This window comes from Erpetoichthys calabaricus, chromosome 18 (genome assembly GCF_900747795.2).
Source record: "Erpetoichthys calabaricus chromosome 18, fErpCal1.3, whole genome shotgun sequence".
In the NCBI taxonomy this organism is placed as follows: Eukaryota; Metazoa; Chordata; class Cladistia; order Polypteriformes; family Polypteridae; genus Erpetoichthys; species Erpetoichthys calabaricus.
Window position 1 is genome coordinate 68,265,875 of NC_041411.2, and position 24,181 is coordinate 68,290,055.

Here is a 24,181-nt window from a genome sequence, read left to right on the forward strand (position 1 = left end):
TGGTTCGTCTTGTGGTTGTTTCAGCTCCTGCTCCCAGCCTGCTCACCTGCTGCTGCAGTATACTCAAATGTGTTATCAAACATGTAAATTATTGTCATTTCTGCATATTACAATATATTTTCCAAAATGTAAAAATATGTTTCCTGATATAATTTAAAATACCTGGAACAATATTCAGTATATTAAATACATTTTACAAAACTATTACAGTTTACTTTTATGTATATTGCAAATTCTAGCTATAATATACTGCACAGCATATTTTACAGTTTATAAGATACCTGTCATTTTTGTATATTGCAGGATATTTTAAAAATAAAATAACCTGGTGTTGAAAATGTCATCCAAAAGATACCACCTTGGTGTTTCTGACATTGAGATGTGTTATTATCATCATTATTACTATTATTTGTTTACCAGAAACCTTTATCCAAGGTGACTTACAAAGTAAGTTAAATGCATACAAGAATGAAAATGTAAGCATCAAAAGCAATAGAGAGCAATTTAAAAAGCGAGCACAAGGGATTAGGACAACTACATAATGATACTGTATGTTCTTCACTAAATCACACTGTGACACAGCACAAACAATACAGCAAGTACAAGTACAGTAAGTGGTAAAGCTGTAAACTGAAGCTGAGAGCATACCTACATATGCTGATAGCAACCGACTTGAGCGACTTTTAGTGAATTATTGGGAAAATATATTAGAATCTGAAGACTGTGGTTTGGTTTTTCAGCTAAGCCATGAATGATCTGCCACGGATCTGTTGTGTTTGGTACAATATTCTAAGGGAAACATATTTTTTCTTATATTTCAGAAATTTAGATATTTGAACTTCATACTGTATCTGTTACATTATATTGAAAGATGTGTCCACATATTTTGTAGGTATACTGCAATGTGTTTCATTTTCATAAGAGAAGTTCTGCAGTATTCTTTGGTGGACATTAAGCTGTTATATGTTAAAAGAAATCAACAACTCACTTTGAGTTGCAAACACACCTATGTTCATTGTCTTCTGTCTTGGGGAGCATAAACATGTACAAAACAGAATTTAAAATTCTTAAATCGGTGCTATTTGGAATGTTCAGCTTTAGAGGTATGGGTCACATAATTAGGAGTGCCTCCTAACATCAGTCCAAACTTGAAATAATGCTAAGTAAGTTCAAACAGATTATCGAAAAGCGGATTTCTTAATAAAGAAATTAGACAAGTGAGGGATGATCGTATGGATCATACAAAATATCCAAGGATTCTTTCAAACAGTCTTTCAGTTTCACTCTTTCCATGCTGCATTTCCTTATGCCTCTGAGTCTTTGTTCAGTTCACCTCCTGACCCCAAGCTCAGTTACCTTGTGAACTTGTGCCAGGAAGCAGCTATTAAGGTCCATTCCAGAGTTACATCTGCGCTAAACGCCAAAATCTCTCCTGAGGTCAGCAGTGTCTTATATAACATCAGGTGTGTGAGCGCAAAGGGATTTCTTGGGGGCGCTACAATATTTCATGTGTCCCTGAGTTTAGTTATCTATCTATCTATCTATCTATCTATCTATCTATCTATCTATCTATCTATCTATCTATCTATCTATCTATCTATCTATCTATCTATCTATCTATCTATCTATCTATCTATCTATCTATCTATCTATCTATCTATCTATCTATCTCAAATATTTGTTTTGTCTTTGGTATTAATTATTATCAAAACAATAAGAATAAATGTGTTATTGGAAACTTCCTCTTAGGACAAGCCAAGTTAGCAATTTTAAAAACAAGGAGAAACAAAGAGAAGAACCTCGTGGGGACTGACGTTCTGCTGCTCTTCAAAATTTTAATTAAAAGTCGACTAAAACTCGATTTCATGTACCATAAACTAACAAACAATTTAGAAATGTTTAGCGACATGTGGGGGACACGACAGGTACTGTGTGAGGGGGGTGAACTGGTGTTCAACTGGGAATAACAAAAAGTAATGGTGGGCATCAACATCATGTATTTATTATTGTGCGGAGTAGGAGGAGTGTACAGAGGAAGTAAAGGTGGTCTTTGTGTTATAATGAATTATTAACTGTTAAATTTCTTATTAATGTGCGGAGTAGGAGGAGTGTAAAGGGGGAGTAGCAGGGGTCGGATGTATGGCTCTTTTGTTTATTCTGACACTTGTTTTTTTATGTAAATTGACTGTGTATATTGTTTTGTTAATGTTTTTGTTACTGTTTACAATAAAGGTTACTTTAAAAATAAATAATATCTATCTATCTATCTATCTATCTATCTATCTATCTATCTATCTATCTATCTATCTATCTATCTATCTATCTATCTATCTATCTATCTATCTATCTATCTATCTATCTATCTATCTATCTATCTGTTATATTGTGCCTTTCACATCTGCCTCTGGGTAATGGTCCCAGTGGTGTTAATACAATATCTAGGAGTTGAGAAATCTGTTGGTAACCAGTGCCAATGCTATGCTGTTCAACAATCTTGTTGCAAATGTCCTGGGAGAGCTCTTTGCCTCTGCTCATCATGAAATGTTTATTGCCTGACTGCCGATTTGATAAATTACATTCAGAGGTAGGTAACGCTTTTTCAAAGAGATGAAGCACTGACCTACCCACATGCACTTACCCAGAACAGGTAGGAGAACAAATTAGTGGAATCGGCTGGTTTAGTGCTTTTTCTTACTGTGTTTAATACTTATTTCTTGCATCATTTCATTTTATTGCACATAACTTTTTTTTTTATGGATTGGAATGTTACAATTTCTTTGGCTGTGTCATTTTATTGAGTCAATAATGTCTTGTCAAAATTTCATATGCATAGCTGCACTGGGAATATGTTAAATGAGAAAACTGTTGACATGTTGAATAATTATTTCCCCCTATCTATCTATCTATCTATCTATCTATCTATCTATCTATCTATCTATCTATCTATCTATCTATCTATCTATCTATCTATCTATCTATCTATCTATCTATCTATCTATCTATCTATCTATCTATCTATCTATCTATCTATCTATCTATCTATCTATCTTTTCTCATTTCTAGTTCTTTTCACAGTACTCACATGTACTGAAGCTACAGGGCACTTTTTATTTCATCTATTTTTTTTGTAGCTTGTTTGAATACAAAGTATGGTGAACAGAAAAAAGATGTGCTGCTGTAGTATCAAAGACAGGATCATTTGCTCCTCCTATGTGTGTCTCTCCTTAGGGCGAATGTTGATCAATGACTCCAAGAAGGGGCCTCCACATGTGCAGTACAGACGTCCATACGGCTGCACAGTCCTGAGCATGAATGATGTTCTTCAGTCCATTTCCGAACTCAAGGAAGAGAAGGACTTTGTGCTTAAAGTCTACACGTGAGTGTCGCACCTTGATGTATTCCTCTTTGTCTACTTGTGTCTCCATCTTCCTTTTGAATGAGTTTTGTATTGCCTTAATTGGCTCTGCCATGAGTTAGCATGGTTGTGAATGTGAGTTTGCCATGTAATGGACTCGTAAGCTGTCCTGATTTGGTTCCTCTTTTATTCCCAATGCTGCAAGCCCACAGTACTTAAATTTAGTGGGTGTGATAACTGATGGAAGAAAAGTTTGTGACAAGCATTATGTGTTACATTGTGCAGTGCCCAGGGCATCAGACTACTAAGTAATTGTGCTGAATCTGTCACTACCATCTTTTTGTTGTGCTGTGTTATGCTAAGTGCCCTGTGGCCTGTTTGTGAACCATTTCTGTGTTCTGTTTTTATGATACTGCCTCCATATCAATTAAGTTTAAAATACAAACTCAGTATCCAGTGAAATGACATAGCGAAGTACATTTTTTTTTACTGTACTTTGTTCATTTGTTAATAATTTTGTGGTTTATGTGGTGAATTGACTTCTGTTCTGTCCTCATGGGTGTGTTTCATCATCCATGAATTCTGGAGCATTGGCTATAGCTGAGAATTTTGAAAACATTTACCTTGGTCCCATGATATCTTTCATGCACAGGAATAAAGAATCCAGTCTTCCTTAACCTAAAATACATAACACTCAATTGTTTAATTGAAGATCATAATGGTTTAATTTTCGTAAAATGTTACATTTTGGTTGTAAATCTTACTTTTTTTGTTACTATTTCCCATTCTTGCATTATGTGTGGAAAACATAACTGCTCGTCCATTTTGAAATTTAGTTGCTATGATGCCGCATGTCACTAGGGGGCATTTCCTACATGTGATGCCTATGTCTGATATTATGGGGATGTGGAAATGTTTCTTTGGTGGGCAGCTTATTTAAGGGCAGTCTCGCATTGCGAGGAATTTTGTTTCCCATTGATGATGTTTGTTTAGCTGTAGATAACTAGTTACTCCTGGAATTTTGTTCTGGAGCTTTTTTAAACTTTTGGGTTTGTCTTTTATGTTTTGTTTACTACTTCTAGCACGTTGAGCCCTTTTTGTTAGTTGCTGGTTTCTAGATCTATGCCCTGTTCTTCTTTTTTTCTCTAATAGACTTTTGCCATAGTTTAGTCTTCTTCACTTATGGAACGATTAAGTCAGTCATGATATACTTAATTTGATGGTGTTCAGTGTTAGGAAGAACTTTCTCTGGGGGTTTATGAAGTGTTTCTGACTGTATTTGCTTGTATAACTAAGACATTCTCTACCTTTTGTTTTCAGCACATTTACTATGGAGATGATGAGATATTAACTATTAATTCCTTTTATTTTGTTCTCATTAAGAATTTGTACATTAAATGAGAACTTTTTTTTTTCCTTAGCCTTGGCATCTCATGGCCTGAGGTCAAGTCAAGAGTATTTATTGTCATTTCATCCATATACAGTAGTACAGCATACAGTGAAATGAAAACTAGGTTCCTCCAGGACCATGGTGCAACATAAAACACAGGACAGCGAAGAATCCACGACACATAACATAAAGACACATAATGTATAATAAGGTGCATGTGAGTCAAATATGCAAACATGTGCAACACTGCAGAACAGAACACATACACTGTCTGGCCAAAAAAAAAGTTGCCACCTGAGCAAATAGGTACGAGCCTCCTATTGGATAATTACTGCATGGGCGATTAGATTTCAGCTGGCAACAAGTTATTTAACCCCAACTGGTGCAATGAGTTGCTTCTCATTTCTTAAACAACCATGTCGAATGACACATCTCGTGGTCGTGGAAAAGATGTTAGTCTGTTTGAGAAGGGTCAAATCACTGGCATGCATCAAGCAGAGAAAACATCTAAGGAGATTGCAGAAACTACTAAAATTAGGTTAAGAACTGTCCAATGCATTATTAAAAACTGGAAGGATAGTGGGGACCTATCGTCTTCGAGGAAGAAATGTGGCCGGAAAAAAATCCTGAATGATCGTGATCGTCAATCACTTAAACGTTTGGTGAAATCAAATCAAAGAAAAACAACAGTAGAACTCAGGTCTATGTTTAATAGTGAAAGTAAGAGCATTTCCACACACACAATGCGAAGGGAACTCAAGGGATTGGGACTGAACAGCTGTGTAGCCGTAAGAAAACCACTAATCAGTGAGGCAAACCGGAAAAAAAAGGCTTCAGTTTGCTAGGGAGCATAAAGATTGGACTCTGGAGCAATGGAAGAAGGTCATGTGGTCTGATGAGTCCAGATTTACCCTGTTCCAGAGTGATGGGCGCATCAGGGTAAGAAGAGAGGCAGATGAAGTTATGCACCCATCATGCAAGATCTTAGTGAAAAATTAATGCAACACTGGATGGAACTAAATCTTGTGACATTGCAGGAGCTTATCGAAACAATGCCACAGCGAATGCGTGCCGTAATCAAAGCTAAAGGCGGTCCAACGAAATATTAGAGTTTGTGACCTTTTTTTTTGGTGGCGACTTTTTTTTTGGCCAGGCAGTGTATATCAGATATCAGTCCGGTCCATGAGTGTTCAGGAGTCTGACTGCTTGGGGGAAGAAACTGTTACACATTCTGGAGGTGAGGGCCCGAATGCTTCGGTACCTTTTTCACAATGGTAGGAGTGTGAACAGTGAATGTGAGGGGTGTGTTGGATCATTCACAATGCTGGTGGCTTTGTGGATGCAGCGTGTGGTGTAAATGTCCATGATGGAGGGAAGAGAGACACCGATGATCTTCTCAGCTGTCTTCACTATCTGTTTTAGTACTTTGCAATATCTGACCATGCAATTTCCAAACCAGACAGTGATGCAGTTGCTCAGGATGCTCTTTATGGTTCCTCTGTAGAATGTTGTTAGAGCAGATCCTCTGCCTACGCAGGAAGTAGAGCCACTGCTGGGCTTTCTATTTAATGATAGGATGTTTGCCAAAGACTTTTTAATCTGTTTTAACTATTTTCGGACCTTTAAATGTACAAAAGATATAGGATGTTCTATAGATTATACCATTTATCTGTATGCCGATTGGTGCAGACCAATGTGTTTCCTAACAGTGTTATGCGTATGAACTTAGCTTACTTAAGACGATTGCTCTGTCATGTTCTTCATTGGATCCAAAGTAATGTCCAATTTCCGACTAATTTCGATGGTGTTCTTGGCTGTTTTTTAAGAGTATTTTAATAAGAGAATTTCCATGACAACGGTGAAGGCCATTAATATCTTGCCCAGTGCCTCGAATGAGAAGAATCCTATAATTTCCAATACACACACACACACACACACACACACACATACAAACACAGATAAGAAAACTACCTCTGCCCATCCCTTCTGAGGCACTTCAGCATTTCATTTCTAATAGTTTAGTGTATGTTGGCGTTCAAAGATTGAATTACAAATCACCTCATGCCTGGCATTTCATGGCCAATGGAATTCGAACCCCTATAGGCCCCTTTGGTTTACAGGCTAAGGAAAGCTTTCTTCTGTTTCTTCCTTTTCCAGCAGCCCAGCATTTAGACTCGAATCACACTGCTGTAAATGTGGTCTCTCTAAGGCCTGGTCTACTTTTAGATAAGATTTTTCTATACTCCACATCTTATGAGTTAGCCTTGTACTTCATCATATCTTTATTTGCTTCTGCTCATTGCTTGAAGGAATCAACATCATCTCTGCATTTTCTTGAATCCACTTATTCCTCCAGAGTGTCATGGGGTACCAGAAGCCCACAAAAACAGCATTCAGTACATGGTGCAAACCAACTTTTGATGAGGATTCGTCAACTCCCTCAGTCTGGGATTTTTTAGACTAATCAGACTTTGAGATTTGGAAGGAAATGAGACAATCTACAAAGACACATGGACAATATGGATGTAAAAGCAACAGTTACTGGGCCAGGATGTCCTCCTGAGTCTGAACATTTTTGTAAAGTTTTCATGAATTTGTGTTTTGTGAAGCAAACATGTTATAATGGTACCTGATTCATTTAGCGCTTCTACACTACTGTACTAATGTTAGTGTTGTATATTGTGTTACGAGATTTCTCAGGTAAGGAAGGTAGAAAGGCACTTTCCCATCGCAGGACCTTTTGTAAGAGCCAGGGATATTTTAGAAACTCAGGAATTTTTGTAGCATTCCCTCTACCCTCACATTACGTGCATTGATTGTGAGGGAGTGTCAGTTATGGCACTACTGCCATGTGGCGAGAGTCCCAGAGGGTGATTCGGCTCGCAGGATCCTCATTGCTGAGGACTTGAGCAGCTGGACCAGGCCAAGGGGATGCCCATATAACACCTGGCTGCTGCAGATAGAGGGTCATTTCCACATTTCTGCCTAGGGGGTTGCCAACTGGGATCCTGTGCTGTTTCGTCATGTGGTGGGTGCGTCAACGTGCTCTACCAGTGCATGCTCCCCAACCTGACCTGACCTGACTGTTGCCCTTGAGTATGTGATTCACCATTCTGCTGGATCTACTTTGAAAATGCCTTTGAGAATTTTGAAGACCTGGATTAGGTCTGCATGCCGTCTCCTCTAGTCAAGACCAAACAGTCTGTCACAGTAGGACATTATGTGCATTGTGAGGGAGCGTCACTTACGGCACTACAACACTGTGGCGTGATTCTCCAAGGGTGATTCAGCTCGCAAGATCCTCATTGCTGAGGACCTGAGTGGCTGGACCAGGCCAATGGAACCCATGTAATACCTCACTACGGCAGATAGAGGGTCATTTCCAGAGGGAGGAAATGAACTGTGTGTCTGCCTGGGGGGTTGACAACCAAGATCCCGAGCTGTTTCGTCATGTGGTGGGTGCGGCAACACGCTGTACCAGTGCTTGCTCCCCCAACATGACCTGGCCTGACCACCACAGAAACTTGGGCCATTTGTATGGTCAGGTCACATTTTTAGACACAATTATCACTCTTTCATAGTTTAGTTCCTAAACCTCGGAGGCACTTAAAATACCATTACATCATTTTAATCCTCTTAAAACTAGTTCAGTTTCTCCTTCCTTATTGACTTGAATGCATTTCGATGAATTTGCAGAAATTCCCGAACATTTCCACATTTTCAATGACTTGAGGCATCGCTCCTCACTAACAATGAGTACATATGTAGAAAACAAAAACCATACAAGACAGATTTACAGAACAGTGTTGCCTTCCAGGCAGCTCCAAAAGGACTTCATGGAAGTCCTCTAAATTGACCAAGCCTTTCTATTGAGGAAAAGCAAATTATGAATTAAGAAAACAAGAATAAGATTAAGAAATGCAAAACAATTTGCAAGGGTCACAAGGAGGTTTATGAGATTTTTATACAGAAGGAAATCTCACCTAAATTTGCGGGTCACATTTGGCTAAATCAGGGCTCCCAACCCATACTGATTTTGAGGTTTGATTGACATTTTTGCTAGACGGGGACAAGGGGGACGGAATTCTGTGCAACACCTGCTTCTTACACTCAGCCTGTCTCTCCTGCTGGCGGTCCTGGCAGTAGCGCAGCACTGTGTACAGCATCTGTTTTTGAACTACACTATGGGGGACAAAGCTCGTCGACTGTGTTTCATTGCTTAGTAGCCCACTTGCATTTTTGCTTTACGAGGGTCTCCAATCCAACAAGCCCCTCGATCATTGATCATGTGTCATTTCCTTGCGGAGTCTGATGCTTTATGGGATACCCCAACCCCTGGATTGTCACTCGAATGTCTAAGCTTCATAGGGGGACACATTTACAACATTATTGAGATTTTTAAACGTAAATTGCTCAATTTATACACTGCCTGGCCAAAAAAAAAGTCGCCACCAAAAAAAAAGGTCACAAACTCTAATATTTCGTTGGACCGCCTTTAGCTTTGATTACGGCACGCATTCGCTGTGGCATTGTTTCGATAAGCTTCTGCAATGTCACAAGATTTAGTTCCATCCAGTGTTGCATTAATTTTTCACCAAGATCTTGCATGATGGGTGCATCACTTCATCTGCCTCTTTTCTTACCCTGATGCGCCCATCACTCAATCTGGACTCATCAGACCACATGACCTTCTTCCATTGCTCCAGAGTCCAATCTTTATGCTCCCTAGCAAACTGAAGCCTTTTTTTCCGGTTTGCCTCACTGATTAGTGGTTTTCTTACGGCTACACAGCTGTTCAGTCCCAATCCCTTGAGTTCCCTTTGCATTGTGCGTGTGGAAATGCTCTTACTTTCACTATTAAACATAGACCTGAGTTCTACTGTTGTTTTTCTTTGATTTGATTTCACCAAACGTTTAAGTGATCGCCGATCACGATCATTCAGGATTTTTTTCCGGCCACATTTCTTCCTCGAAGACGATGGGTCCCCACTATCCTTCCAGTTTTTAATAATGCGTTGGACAGTTCTTAACCCAATTTTAGTAGTTTCTGCAATCTCCTTAGATGTTTTCTCTGCTTGATGCATGCCAATGATTTGACCCTTCTCAAACAGACTAACATCTTTTCCATGACCACGAGATGTGTCTTTCGACATGGTTGTTTAAGAAATGAGAAGCAACTCATTGCACCAGTTGGGGTTAAATAACTTGTTGCCAGCTGAAAGATAATCGCCATTGCAGTAATTATGCAATAGGAGGCTCGTACCTATTTGCTTAGTTAAATCCAGGTGGCGACTTTTTTTTTTGGCCAGGCAGTGTATTTCACTTTTATGCACTGAGGTAAAAGCTTATTTTTTGGAGTTCAGTTTGTTCACCTGCAGTTCTCTATGTAGTTCAATTTGTATTATAAAAATCATCTTCAAATGTGATATTACTTTAGTAGGGGGTTTGAACACAAATCAAACATGTTCACGGGTTGCGAGGAATAGAAAAGGTCGGGAGCCACAGGACTGAATCGGTTCACCCATTTCAAACCACGATCGACCAAAGTATAAAGTATAAATCTGGCCTGAGCAGTACCAAGAACAATAGAAAAGCGGTTATTAGAAAGTCATTAACAAATGAATAATTCTTTAATCCTCTCAGGGGCTAATTAATATGGAACCTTTATTAGTATTTTCTTGGGTAAGAAAATTTAATAAAAGTGTAAAACCGGCATGTTAATATTCTAATGACAATGCCCGCATACAGGATTGTACATGTATGCTATGTAGCATGCAGAAATTTAAATTCATTTTCACATACTCTATATTCAAATACATTCTTTTGTATTTTTATGAACAGTTATCCTCCAAAAAATTGGTTGCCCAACAGGTATACACGATCATCTTAAAAGTCTTCAGTCTGGATTTAGACGATGATGTGATGCATGCAGGAGTACTGACAGCAAGTACCGCAAAGCTAAATGAATATTTGCTGCCTACATTTAGTCATGATTTGGCATTTAAATTGGGCTTTTTGCAACACAAGCCTTTAGCTTTTAAATAGGCGTCCTTTGATCCTGTCATTTTAAAAATAAGACCTGCAGGTCATTTCAGTGATAAATGGAGTTGTTCTACACCTGCCAAGAACAATCAGACACGACACCGTGACCGTGCAGCCAGTCACTTATTACATTACGATGAAAGACGTTGATCACACATGACAGCTTCTGCCATTGTTCAGAGATGTAGGGGTACGAAACACATCGTACAAAAGATCAACTATAAACAGCTATGCTCCAGGAAAAAATAAGAACCCATTAGGGAATGCTCTAAACTGAATTCCAGTAATTAACAGAGCTGCTGCTACAACTTATTTATTTGGAATTAATTGTCACACTAGTCAATGTAAAAGCACCTCTCTCAAAATGTCTGTGAAAATACACATGCAGCCATTGCACTAAGCTGTTTCAAATGTCTTCTGAACTGGAGGAAAATTACGACATTGTATTTTTATTTTGTTTATTTATTCCTTCTGATGTTAGTTAATACTTGTACATATGGCTTTAGGAATTAGTACTGCTGCCGCACAGCTCCACCATCTGGGGTTCAAATGTAACTTCACAGTAGTAGAGTCCGTGTCCCTGTGTGTATGTGGGTTTTCCTCCAGGTATTACAGTATTCCTAACACACTCCATGTCATGTTGATTGGGTTGGGGGGGTCTAACTTGGCCCTGCATTAAAGAGTGCATCTACTGTACTGTATGTGCATTAGTGTGCCCTGTAATATACTAGTGTTCCATTCACCACGTTCATGTCTTAAAGCCTAATCCTAATGGACTGAATGAGTTAAAAAATGGATGGATATTAATATTTTCATTTAGTTGACACTTTTGTTCAAAGATGTTCCAGAATGCAGCACTTTACCTACATTGTGAGGGAGCATCAGTTACGGCACTATGGCCATGTGGCGCGATTCCCGGAGGATGATTCAGCTTTCAGGATACTCATTGTTGGAGATCCGAGTGGCTGGACCAGGTCAAGGGGTCATCCACGTTACATCTGTATGCGGCAGACAGATTGTCATTTCCGGAGGGTGGGACTGGACCGCGTCTCTGCCTGGAGGGGGGGGGGGGTTCCAACGGGAATCCCAAGCTGTTTTGTCATGTGGTGGGTGTGGCAATGTGCCGTACCAGAGCTTGCTCCCCAACTTGACTTGACTTTGTCCAAAGACTCTCCCAAATGACACTGCTCCCCGTCGTGAGTCTGGGTTGGGACTGCAAAATATATAGGCCTTTTGTAATTTGAGATAATAATACCTAGCATATAGCTAAATCATTTTTTTTTGTTAATCTCTAATAATGTCTAATTTTTCAGCCAATCGATTTTGCATGCAGGTAGTCCATAGCTGAAATCGCAAAGCAGGAATTTATTGGCCAGGCTACTTAGCCTGAGAAAATACAAGTGGCAAGGACATGAACAGACTAAAAGTGGAAAAAACAACTGAGCTCTTTCATTGGTAAATGTCCCAAGGAAGGGACAAGTAGACTTATTCTAATGGGCACTGGAATTAAGTTGTTGCTGAATAAGATTGGTAGGATTGGGAGGTATATTTGTGCAAAATCTTAAATGTAAAACTCCCCTTGTTTTGTGATTTCTGTTTTAGCATCCAGTGTTTTTGACAAAAATAGTAAAAACCAAGGAGAAGAATCAAATGCCAAAAAAAAAAAAAAAATCAGAAAAACAGTCATAAATACACAAAACAAAGACAAAAATGTTAACAGAGCTTACACTTAACAGAACAATCTCTCAGCTGCAACATCAGAGGGAGGCCCCAGCCCCTTTGGTTTACCTTGGTATCCACAGGTAATAAGGCTGCTTAACAGCCAAAAAACTGACAAGTGGTGTTGTGTTCATTGTCTGTTATCAGAGTCATATTACTGTCAAAAATTAATTTCAGTGTGTAATGTACACTTGACGATAAATATGTCCTTGTACTTGATAAAATATATTGCTGGCTCAATATGAGACAGTAAAAGATTTCAATGAAGAAGTCCCAGGAGATACGATATGTTGTCAAAAAAACAGACAAGGGTTGAAACCAGAAAAGACAGCTGACCAGGTCATCTAATTTAAAACATTAAGCAAAAATCCATCCATCCATCCATTTTCCAACCCGCTGAATCCGAACACAGGGTCACAGGGGTCTGCTGGAGCCAATCCCAGCCAACACAGGGCACAAGGCAGGAACCAATCCCGAGCAGGGTGCCAACCCACCGCAGGACACACACAAACACACCCACACACCAAGCCCAATTTAGAATTGCCAATCCACCTAACCTGCATGTCTTTGGACTGTGGGAGGAAACCAAAGCGCCTGGAGGAAACCCACGCAGACACGGGGAGAACATGCAAACTCGACGCAGGGAGGACCCGGGAAGCGAACCCAGGTCCCCAGGTCTCCCAACTGCGAGGCAGCAGTGCTACCCACTGCGCCACTGTGCCACCTTAAGCAAAAATCAAAGTCTTTAATCAGAAAAATATACGTTTGTAACCAGGAAATGCTTCCTCAAAACAAGCAACACACACCAACATAAGCATCCTGTCACTGGATACTCCAGAATAGAAAGTGCTGGTCTTTATGCTGGTGCTCTGAATGACGTCATACATTACACATTCCCGGATTATTCTGGGAAAGATTACCATGGCAACAGTTGATGCGATCCATTAAAACCCAACAATGCTGTACTATAATAAAGAATGTGGCATTGTGATAAGACGTTTTCAAAACTTTGTAAATTATGCATAAAATGAGAAATGAGTGTGAAATTGTATTATGTGGGGTCCATGACACCATATTTTATATACAACCTGTAATTAGGCCTTGTAGGGAAGGCAAACAAAAAAAAATAAAACATTAAACTAAACAATTTACTGTGTATTTTGGTCTCCTTGGTATTATTGTGAGTACAGACGGCTCTTATTAGTTCGCCCCCACTTGTTACATTTCAACGAACTGAAAGGCTTTCAAATCAGCAATAATATTTAATCTGAAATCATAAAGAATGCATGTAGCCTTTGAGTGAAATAAAACTGCGTAAATTCAATATGTATTGACATTTCCCAAGTCGCTAGATATGTGCCATTCAATTGATGTAAGATTGGATTTTGCCTTTAAAGTTATAAACACAGATTAGAAAATTAAGTAAAGATTTTTCCAACTGATAATGTAAAGCAAATGATTGAAAACAATCCATACTGAAAAACAAATATCAAATATTATATTTTCCTTCTGCACACAACAGAAGACCCTGAGTGTTATTATTACTTACTGTTACCATGAAACTTTAGAGATTATTAAGTGCATAGAGAAAATTGCTGAAATATTTATAAAATATGGCAGTGTTGGTGAATATAATGTAGAGAACTACTTGTTTTTAAGTTTGCCTGGTACTAAATGGTTTTCACCACTTTTCGTACCAATTAATAGCATCATAGTGCTACTTTTAAACCATTAATAAATTTACGAGAGATTTACACAGTCATCCGTTCATTTTTCTTCGGAGCACACAGCCTACCCCAGCATCACTCTATTTAAGAAACACTCCTGCATTTTACTTTTCTATTCATTTTTTTAGGTGCATTTGAAGCAAAAAAGCACCTACTGTAATGGCCACGTCTGTCTGTCTCTTTATTTGACTGTCCATCTTTTGGCTTCAAATAGACCAATTTTGAGAAAATTTGCCACACTTAATGTTCAAGGAAATTTGTCTTGAAAGTTGCATTTTCACCTACACATCTTGAATGTAGCGTACTGTACATATTTTTCAAATTTCTAAATCTTCCAACAAAAAGCTTTGGCAAATTTGCAAATTTGTCTGACTTAAAACAGAGCAACGTTCTGAGCCCCTCCACTACAAATTAGTTTCCTGTTTCAGTTTTTACCCTGAGAGCGGTAACGTCAGTTTGTGTATTTTTTATATTTTTTGTTTTACTCATTTGACAAACACCCCAGTGGCAAAACAGTGAAACACATGCAGTTACATCTCGCTGCAGGACACTGGATGGGGCGGAGTCAGATAAGGGCGGAGTTGGATGACTGAATATCTATATATATAATTCATTATGTCCATGGCAAGCAAGACGCACACAAGACAGCCACGCCCACCAACTCACTGAGCCCCGCCCACCAACAATTCACTAAACAGCCGACCATGGCGCGAGAGTGATAGTATTTGCCAAGAATTTGTTCATTAATCAAGAACGAAACTCGGAGGTTCGAAGAAGATCACATACCGTCGTAGTTCCAACCATACACGATGCCGACTGGCGATCCGGCGGCGTTATTCCTATGACCCGCCGGGCAGCCAACTGGGTAATCAAAGTCTTTGGGTTCCGGGGGGAGTATGGTTGCAAAGCTGAAACTGAAAGGAATTGACGGAAGGGCACCACCAGGTGTGGAGCCTGTGGCTTAATTTGACTCAACACGGGAAACCTCACCCAGCCCGAACATGGCTCACAGGTGCATGCGACGGAGGTGGTGTGTGGAAAATGAACAGTCAACATGACTCACAAGTGCATGTGGACTGTACACAGAGGAAAGCAATTCAGGTGAGGAGTTGGGGGGCGGACACATGAGCAGGCACTGCGTACTGAACAATGACTAAGAGATGACTTAAGAAATCGGCAGACTAGAGTGGCGGGGGTATAATGGGCGTCAGACGATCGAACTTGCCTATCTAGAGGATGTAAATGTCCTAACATGGGTTCCGTAGGTGAACCTGCGGAAGGATCGTTACCGGTTGTGCCGACCCATCGTTGGACGGTTAGGACCCGAAACCTCTCGGGCCCGCTTCCCCGCCTTCTCTCCAGAGTTCCATCTTTGCATTCACTTACAGTCATATCCTCAAACCCACCCCATTTGGACAACTGTGTCTTTCAGGAAGTGTTCACCCATCAATACATAATTATGTGGCGTATGCTACGCAGCGGGTTGGCTAGTTACCATATAATTGAAGTATGACATTAAACTTCTACCATTGCTTCATAGGTTTTAAGAAAGCATTTGATTGGGTTTGGTGTGAAGAGTTGTGGGCAACAATGGAAAGCACTGAAAGGACTGATGAAGAGTCTTTAGTGTCTTTTAGAATAGGAGGAGAGTTGAGCAACTAGATAAAGACAACAATAGCATTGTCCTTCTATTGTCTTCCTTCTTGTGTAGCAATCACCCGAAACAGGAACGCGATTCCTACACTTCACCACCCGAGAGGGAAGTGGAAGATATTTGAAGGATAAAATAGCATTACCATATTCGGTCCTCGGCCCCTCTTGTCCCTATGCGTGCCCTTAAATAACTGGTAAAAACAACTCAGAAGAAAGTGGGACTGGTAAATATATTGAAATCTGCCCATCACATTTATTTGCCCGGTGCCTGAGTGCTCATTTGTGAACCCCCTTCTCCAGACGCCCTCTCCAGCGGCCTAACCCCCAGTTTTATACGGACAATAAAGAAAAATGAAAAAAAACTGTTCTCAGTGAAAGCAGAAAGAAAAATTTAATGTATTCCATATATACGGAGAAGAAACCTACAGTTCAGTTCCTACCGTAGGATGGCAGGAGGAAACACAACAGTTCTCTGGCAAAAACGGCTTCTCCGTTGGCTATCATGAAGAAACTCACTCACGAGTCCGACTCACCAAACGGGATCACATGGAGAACACCAGACCCTGGCCTCTTCTCGGGAATAAGTCACACTGATTATTTCTTTGGGTGGCCACCCACAAATAGCAGACGTCCCTGGGTGAAGTCAGAACCTGATGATTCTTAAAGCGTAGATAGTCGCCTCCTTGCCTTCAGCCTTTTCCTTCCTTTTTTTCTCCCCCTTCCTCAATCCGCCATTCTCCTTAAAAAGAAAAGTTTCCCGCCGAAACATCTTTTCCCTAACTTGGTTGTTATGGTAACATGATGCCGGCAACTGGCAGCTGGAATGTTTACCAGGCGGGGTCCTCCCAGCACTGGGTCGTCCTCACAAGTGCCAGAAGGGCTATATTTATAAATACCCTCCCAGCCACATTATAAAGTGACGAACAGTCCAGAAGGCCAACCCGAATGACAAGTTATGTAGCCTTGCTACAGTTGTTCATAACATTGCTCATTCATTCATTATTTAACGCTTATCCAAAGTCGTGTCGTGTGGGCAACAATCTTAGCGGTGAACCCCATGCATCCCTTTCCCCAGCCAGACTTGACATCTCATATCGTGGGTTACCAAGGGGTTCCCAGGACAGTTAGGAGATTATAATTATTAGAAACAATAATCTCTGGTGTTTCCTGGAGCTCATGCTTGATTGAGGTCCTTAGTTTGCCTTTTATAACATACTAGCCATGTGCGCCCAACTACGTTGCTCGTGTTAAAGTTGTCTGTGAAGGGCTCCCTGATTAAACGCGGCTGCCAGTCGTGAACTGGGCCCTTCGTCGCACAGCATTATGATTTTTTATAAGGGAAACAAAATTACAAAACAAAACCCTTGGACATTGATTCGATAGGAACGGCCTACTCAGAATCACTGTCCGAATAGTAATTATGTGGTGGTGGAGGAGCATTTCTGCTTGTCTCCATTCACAGTCCGTCTCGTTTTCACGACGCTGTCGTTTCCTCTCATGATCTCTTCTCAACCTTTCTCCAATCTCGCAGGTTGCTTTGTGGCAATCCAAAGAGTAAGGAAGAACCAATGCTTTTTTCTTGAACTCCAAATGCCGACTGATGGAAAATCACAGAAGTGTGTCCGACTTATATACTCTGACTGCCGACTCCAAGAAGTGGGTGAACATTCGATTTGGACGAAGTGCTGCCAATGACAGTCGATAGAAACACAAAAAAACACAGTCTCGACAACGAAGCAGGTGTCGACGCCAGATCTAAACACAAAGCATGGTGTCAACGCCAGATCTAAACACAAAGAGTGGTATTGACAGTGTTTGTCAAGAAAAGTAACAACCAAGGCAGTGTCAGAGGAACATGAATTCGCGGACAAACAAAGATCAAGATTCAAATGAAGATTATATATATAGATTAGTTAATTTAAAGCACAAAAATTTGTTTAGTTTGAATGTCTGTGTTTTGAGGTGTGACTGGAGTACTAATGTCTTCAGTACTATAAGCCTGGAGGAGATTCTTAATGCAATGCCTATGTTTTAGCTGTCTCTCTACTGCCATCTAGTGCTGCTTCTTCTAATTCATTCGCGGACAAACAAAGATCAAGATCCAAATGAAGATTATATATAGAGATATGACAGTCCCATTTGTAAATCTTTCTGTCACTTGCTGGCTTTCACTCCTTAAATTTAAGATGGTGGGCTCAAGCAAGTACTGAGTTTTGATTGGTGAATTGCCAGTGAAGTGCATGCCCTCATTTGCAAGAAAACATCCACAATTACTGCGTAAAGAAGATTTAAATTCATCACCAGGTATCTTCATCTGAAGTGTCTCCTGCAATGTTGCCCTTGATGGCTAAAGATTTACGTCCACAGCACAAATGATTCACCAATCAAAACACAGTACTAGCTAGAGCCCACCCTCTCAACTTTGACAGGTGAAAAAGTCCATTACCCTCTTAGAACATACTTTACATTTTTCACTTTCTGATTTGTCCAGTTTTCATGAAATAGGAATTATTCTACAGTCTATATCAGCATTAACCCACCATGCTGCCTTTACACTTTCCCAAAAAATAAAGACAATGAAGAGCATTTAGAGACTTTGCAAAAGCATCACATGTGGACTCGACCTCACGTTTATTAACGGAGATATTCCATGAGCTGCAGTAGACCAAGGGGTCTATAAGATATAATATAATTTCTTTCCTCAGTATGGGAGTCGTGCAGACATTTTGTTGTGGTCTTTTCGCTTGTTAAGAGTTTTCATTATTCAGCTTTGATGGCTGTGTATTTGTGATTTTATTATTGTTTCCATTTTTTATTTTTTTTTTAAGATGAGTTCTTTGTACTTTGGTTGCCTACAAGCAGAGCAGCAATTCACAGGATAAAATTAGAAATGAAGACATGCATGCCTTTGAAGTAGAATGGCTGTTTATATTGGAAATCACTGCCCCCTGTACATTTTTTTTTATTTTATAACCATGCTAACTAGACGCGTCTCTGCATGGGTTCAGTGAGTTTGTTCTGAAGAGCCACACGTTTGATTTTTCCCCTCTTTCATCTTCATATACAGAGTATGAAATTTAGTCCTGCTTTTCAGGGCTAATTCTGCCGCTTTCATTTACAAAAGTCACTGTCTTTACTATAAGATAACACAGTGGCTCAGTAGTTAGCACTGCTGACTAACAGGCCCAGGAACCTCAGCTGATTCTTCCCATTTGTCTGTGTGAAGCTGTCACATTGTCTATTTTGTTTTTTTTTTTTTCTTGAGACACGAACCTAACTTTAATTTCCTATCTTTGTACATGTATAATGAAGATTACATTAAAAAAAGTTGTGCAATTTCCCAATCCATGGGGGTTAAGGACCTAGAGATAGATAGATAGATAGATAGATAGATAGATAGATAGATAGATAGATAGATAGATAGATAGATAGATTTTAGTATAGTAGGCAGGATAAGATAGATAGATAGATTTTAGTATAGTAGGCAGGATAAGATAGATAGATAGATAGATAGATAGATAGATAGATAGATAGATAGATAGATAGATAGATAGATAGATAGATAGATAGATAGATAGATAGATAGATAGATAGATAGATAGATAGATAGATAGATAGATAGATGCTGTTTTAAGTTTTTCAATGTAGTCTCTCTGAAGGTGAATAAGCAGGGTGGGACAACAGTTCGAAGTTGCATTCTTTCAGTGTTTCCACTGTCACATGCACTCTATATCGCGGAGTATTGTCATGAAGAAAGATGACTCCAAGGGACAATTTTTCAGGAAGTTTTTCATCAGTGACATCCTTTAGCTTGAAATGTTGGTGTGAATTACAAAACATGGTCCGGTCTACTTAAGCAATTAGTTTTACGTACGTGACGTTACTCATTCACAGGTAGGCTCACTTCCTATCAGACACCTCTTGGGTTTGGTGGCAAAGCCCTCTTTCATTGATGGTCCAGTGGCCAAACTATTCAAAAAAAAACAAAGCAAAAAGATTGTGACAGGTCAAATTAGAGGTATAAGATGTTTCTGGTGATGAACTCTGTTGCACTTAGAGGCAGGTCCAAAACTGAAACCCGATTTCTACCGTAGTAGAATCTTATCTTAGTATATATACCTTATATTGTCTGGGGCTGAAGAGACAGGACTATTGAGGAGGCAGAACGGGTGAAAGTGATTTCAGCTGTTGTTTCGTCAGAGGTCTTTCATTAAATGGCCTTAAAGGGAGCAGTTACCAACAGCGCCATCTTGTGTTTCTGAGTCAAATTACTTACCTTACAAAAGCCCTGAAGACACCACCTAGGAGTGCATGTTGAACAAAAGATAGATAGATAATGTAAGATATTATAGTAGGGACATCCCTCTGTGCTATCCTCATCCGGAACAAAGTAGAAGTGTTAACATCTAAAAGTTATATAGAAAATTGTACTTCATTTAGCTGGAGAAATTAACAATCAAATAAATAGAAAATGTTATTTAGCTTTACCTGCCCTAACTTAACCAGGTCTGGCTCCCTAGATATAAAAGGGCCTGAGGTACACCCACATCACCCACCATTTCCCTTCCTCTGCCTTGCTCTCTTGTTCTCTCATTTTAAAGTCTGACAAGTAATGGCACACATCCCAGGTACTGTACTACCTACCTACACTGTCACATGGATGAACTCTTCAGGCTCCAGTATGGGCTTCTGTTATAACATAGTCTTCTGACAAGTTCCAGTCCTAGGATCTTTCTACCCCAGCAACTCCTTCCCAGCTAGATAACCTGTAACAACAGACTGATAAATAGATTTATTTATGTATGTTTTCACATTTTTCTGTTTTTCTTTTCAGTTGTAACAATGAAAATGAATGGTATCAAATCCATGAAAACATCATCCGTAAATCAAGCACCAAGTACACAGCGCCCAGCACCAACTATGGTAAGAATTCATGTCTGTTTTGTATTTAAAATCATATTTTACTACTGCTGTGCATGTTCTTTTGTGTTTTTCCTATTCATCTACCCATTCCTTCCATTCCTGATGTTTTTTACAATTTCTAATCCATAGCAGGGCATACTCAAAAACAGCATCACACATACTCGTGTTGCGACTGTCTAGAGACCCCAGTCCACCTGACAGTTTATCGTAGCACTGACTGGAAACTACAGACATTGGAAAGAAATAGAGAGAGCACACACTGGGCTCCGACAGTTTTCAAACCTCTTTTTGATGTCTCCATTACATTTCTCAAACATTTATTGTAGTGAGTGCCCATTGCACCTTGGGCGTTGCTATAGTCATGCTTTCATGATTTCAAAAATGTAACTTTCATATGGCAACACCCATACAGCTAAATGACTAATGATAAAAGTGTCTTAAAAACATCTACTGGAAGAACTTGAAGCAAACACATACACACATACAATGGTAAATTACATTGCTTAGGAACTTCCAGATCTCCCTGTAAAACAGACAGATTATATTGTCCACTACTTCCCAAACATCCAGGTGTCCAGTTACACCTTTTTATTTTTTGGTAGTTTCACAGCACAGTAAACAAAGCAGCTCTTTTCTTTGTTGACATTTTAAGATGCCTGTGGCCATATAAGATTTTTTTGTTTTTTTGAATGGGTAAAGCCTCCTTACAAAATGTCAATGAATAAAACTACCTGTGGACAAATGTAGTCTGAGCACCCACATCGTGGCACGTCAGTCGGACTGAACATGCATCTCAAAATACAGTCAGTCACATGAAAACATTAAGTACTCCCAATGGAAACTGTTGACATTTTCTGAATATGTGAACAGGCAAACAGTAAATCATCATGCAAACCATGTCTACAGATAAAGATGATGTATGTGAATAAAAACATAAAGAACATGTGCTTTTTTAACTGCTAAGTGCCATTTCTTAGTTGTTTAGGTTATCTTAAATTGATAGAAGTATTTTCTTAGTTATGTTAAAATGTTTGCCTTTATATTAATATAGGATGGTCCAGATATAACTATGCAACTTTTCATGCAATGCAAAGAAATAATTGCAAAATTAGATCTGGACCACCCTGTACATAGTCTATGGGAGATTATATAATATCCCCCTTAAGTTAAATTGAAATGGAATATTCTAATGATTTCTTGTTCCACTAACTACAAATTAGTCCCAGTTTGTGATCTGCCTTGAAGTTGGTAAGGCCTGGAGAGCAAACAGTTTTCAAACCGTATACCGTAACGTATCATATTCACTTACCCTTAACTTAAAATTAGTAAAATTGGATCCCTAATGTTAAAAATATTCCTAGGGGTCCCTGAGGTTAAAATCATGTTCCTTTTCCTTATTCCTAACCCTAAGTCTAAGCAGAATATGAACCTTAATTTTAAAATTTATGAAAGGGCCCTAATGTTAAAAATTGGACTCTGGCCTTTTTTTATTAAAAACCCTATTATTACTTTTAATGAAAATGTGTATATTTGATACCATTATTTAAATATTGTTTTTTTGAGATTTATTTATTTAATTTATGACTAGTGTGCATTTAATTATTTTTTTATACATTGTAACGTATCCTAGGCTTAAAAATGAATTAATTATGGATATAGGAGAAGGGGTATCTGACTAGACCGTACTCTTTTAACCTTATTTGGATAGATAAATAGGATGAAGTACGGTATATCTAAGATGATTGGTTTATGCACATGATACAAAAATAATGTTAATTAAGGATTTATTACTTTCAGAGAGACAACCATGCTGGGTTAAGACCTTTGATTAAATCTCTCTATTATAATAAACAAAATCCTAGGACGAGATGAGACTTTTTAGCCTGGGACAAGACGTGAGTATCTCAGAGAGATAGTTTCACATCCTGCGAGACGAGACTTTGTGCCAAGAGATTTAATCACGCCCGGGGCCAGAAATAAAAAACAAAGAGTAGATGACAAGGTAGAACGTCGTAAAGAATTCGAAAACGTTGGTGCGATACACATGCAGAGCAGGTTAGAGATCATGAAAGTACTAAAATTCTCAAGTCTCTAAAAAATTATAGTAAAAATCGCATTAGCGCAAACAAACGGAAATTTTTACTCGGTGAAATAACAGAACAGTGAAAAAGAGATCGAATATATTGTTTGGATTTAAACTTTAAGTCGTAGACTTGTAGATTGTCTAATTTGTGTTGCCATCAGGGAAAAGTAGCATTTCTTCCCAATAAAGAGGCATATACACAAGAATTAAAAGATTTGTTGTTTGGTGAAAGTGAAGTCCACATACGCGAAGAGCAGAGATGCAAAGTGCAGACCGGGGGGGCGGGGTTGGCAAGTGAAGCGAGCAGGATGCAAAGTCCCCTAGTTAAATATAATATTTTAAACTATGTGTGCCAGAGCTTACCCCTTGTGTTTTTTTCTCCACTAATCCTAACCCTAAGCCTAACTACATTAACCATTTGTTCAACAAAAATATTAATAGATGAAATTATCTGCTGGTAAAATATAAATCTACACTTGGTCTCAGATGCTGATACTGTATTGCCCCTTTTTGCAAATGACATCTTGGAAAAGTTTTGCATAACTGCCCACCGATCTCTGACAACGACTCACTGAAATTTGTGACGAGACCTCCATGCAAAATTCCTTCAGTTGCAAGATGTTTGTGAATTTTCTTGCATGTACTTCTTGTTTAAAATACCCCCCCCCCCCCCCCCCCCAAACATTTCAATGGGATTCAAATGAGGGTTTTGACCAGGCCAGTTCATTTCTTCTTTGTGAGCCATTCCTTGGTGGATTTGCTAGTGTGTATTCAGATTACTATCACATTGAAAGGTCCATTTCTGCTACGACTTCAGGTTTCAGACCGATGGCCTCACTTTCTCCTCAAGCACACTTTGATATGATGCAGAATTCATAGTTGACTTGATGACTGCAAGCTGCCCAGGCCCTGAGGCAGCAAAGCAACACCAAATCAGAACCTTTCCACCTGACAAATATGTCTACTGTTACTATAGCCAAACAACTCTATCTGTATGTACTTTTTCACATGACTGACGATTCTATTGTGCAGTGTGAGTAGTCATTTGACCACGATTTCTAAGAATCACACAGTGTGTGCCCGGCGTAAGGGGAGTTCTATTACAGCCTCACCAGTGCTTTCTGACTCCAAGGCCCTGAGTTTGCAGTCAACCTCTTCACGTGAGGATGTGAAGTGAGAGGACAAGGGTAAGGCCGTGAGTAATGTCTCATCGATAATATCACCGATATACTTTATCCACATGGGTTTTTCTTCAGGTGTTCTGGTATTACACCCACATCCCCAAGTTA

General features: G+C 39.3%; 1 protein-coding gene across 8 annotated transcripts in view; it reads left to right on the forward strand.

Annotated features, from left to right (window-relative positions):
- dock3 (dedicator of cytokinesis 3) overlaps positions 1–24,181 on the forward strand; it is a 970,442-nt gene that overhangs the window by 744,497 nt on the left and 201,764 nt on the right. For all 8 annotated transcript variants that reach the window (XM_051921401.1, XM_051921404.1, XM_051921402.1 and 5 more), the window contains 2 exons: positions 3,229–3,376; positions 20,721–20,809. In XM_051921401.1, the coding sequence (XP_051777361.1) occupies positions 3,229–3,376; positions 20,721–20,809 (237 nt within the window). The remainder of the gene's footprint in view (positions 1–3,228; positions 3,377–20,720; positions 20,810–24,181) is intronic.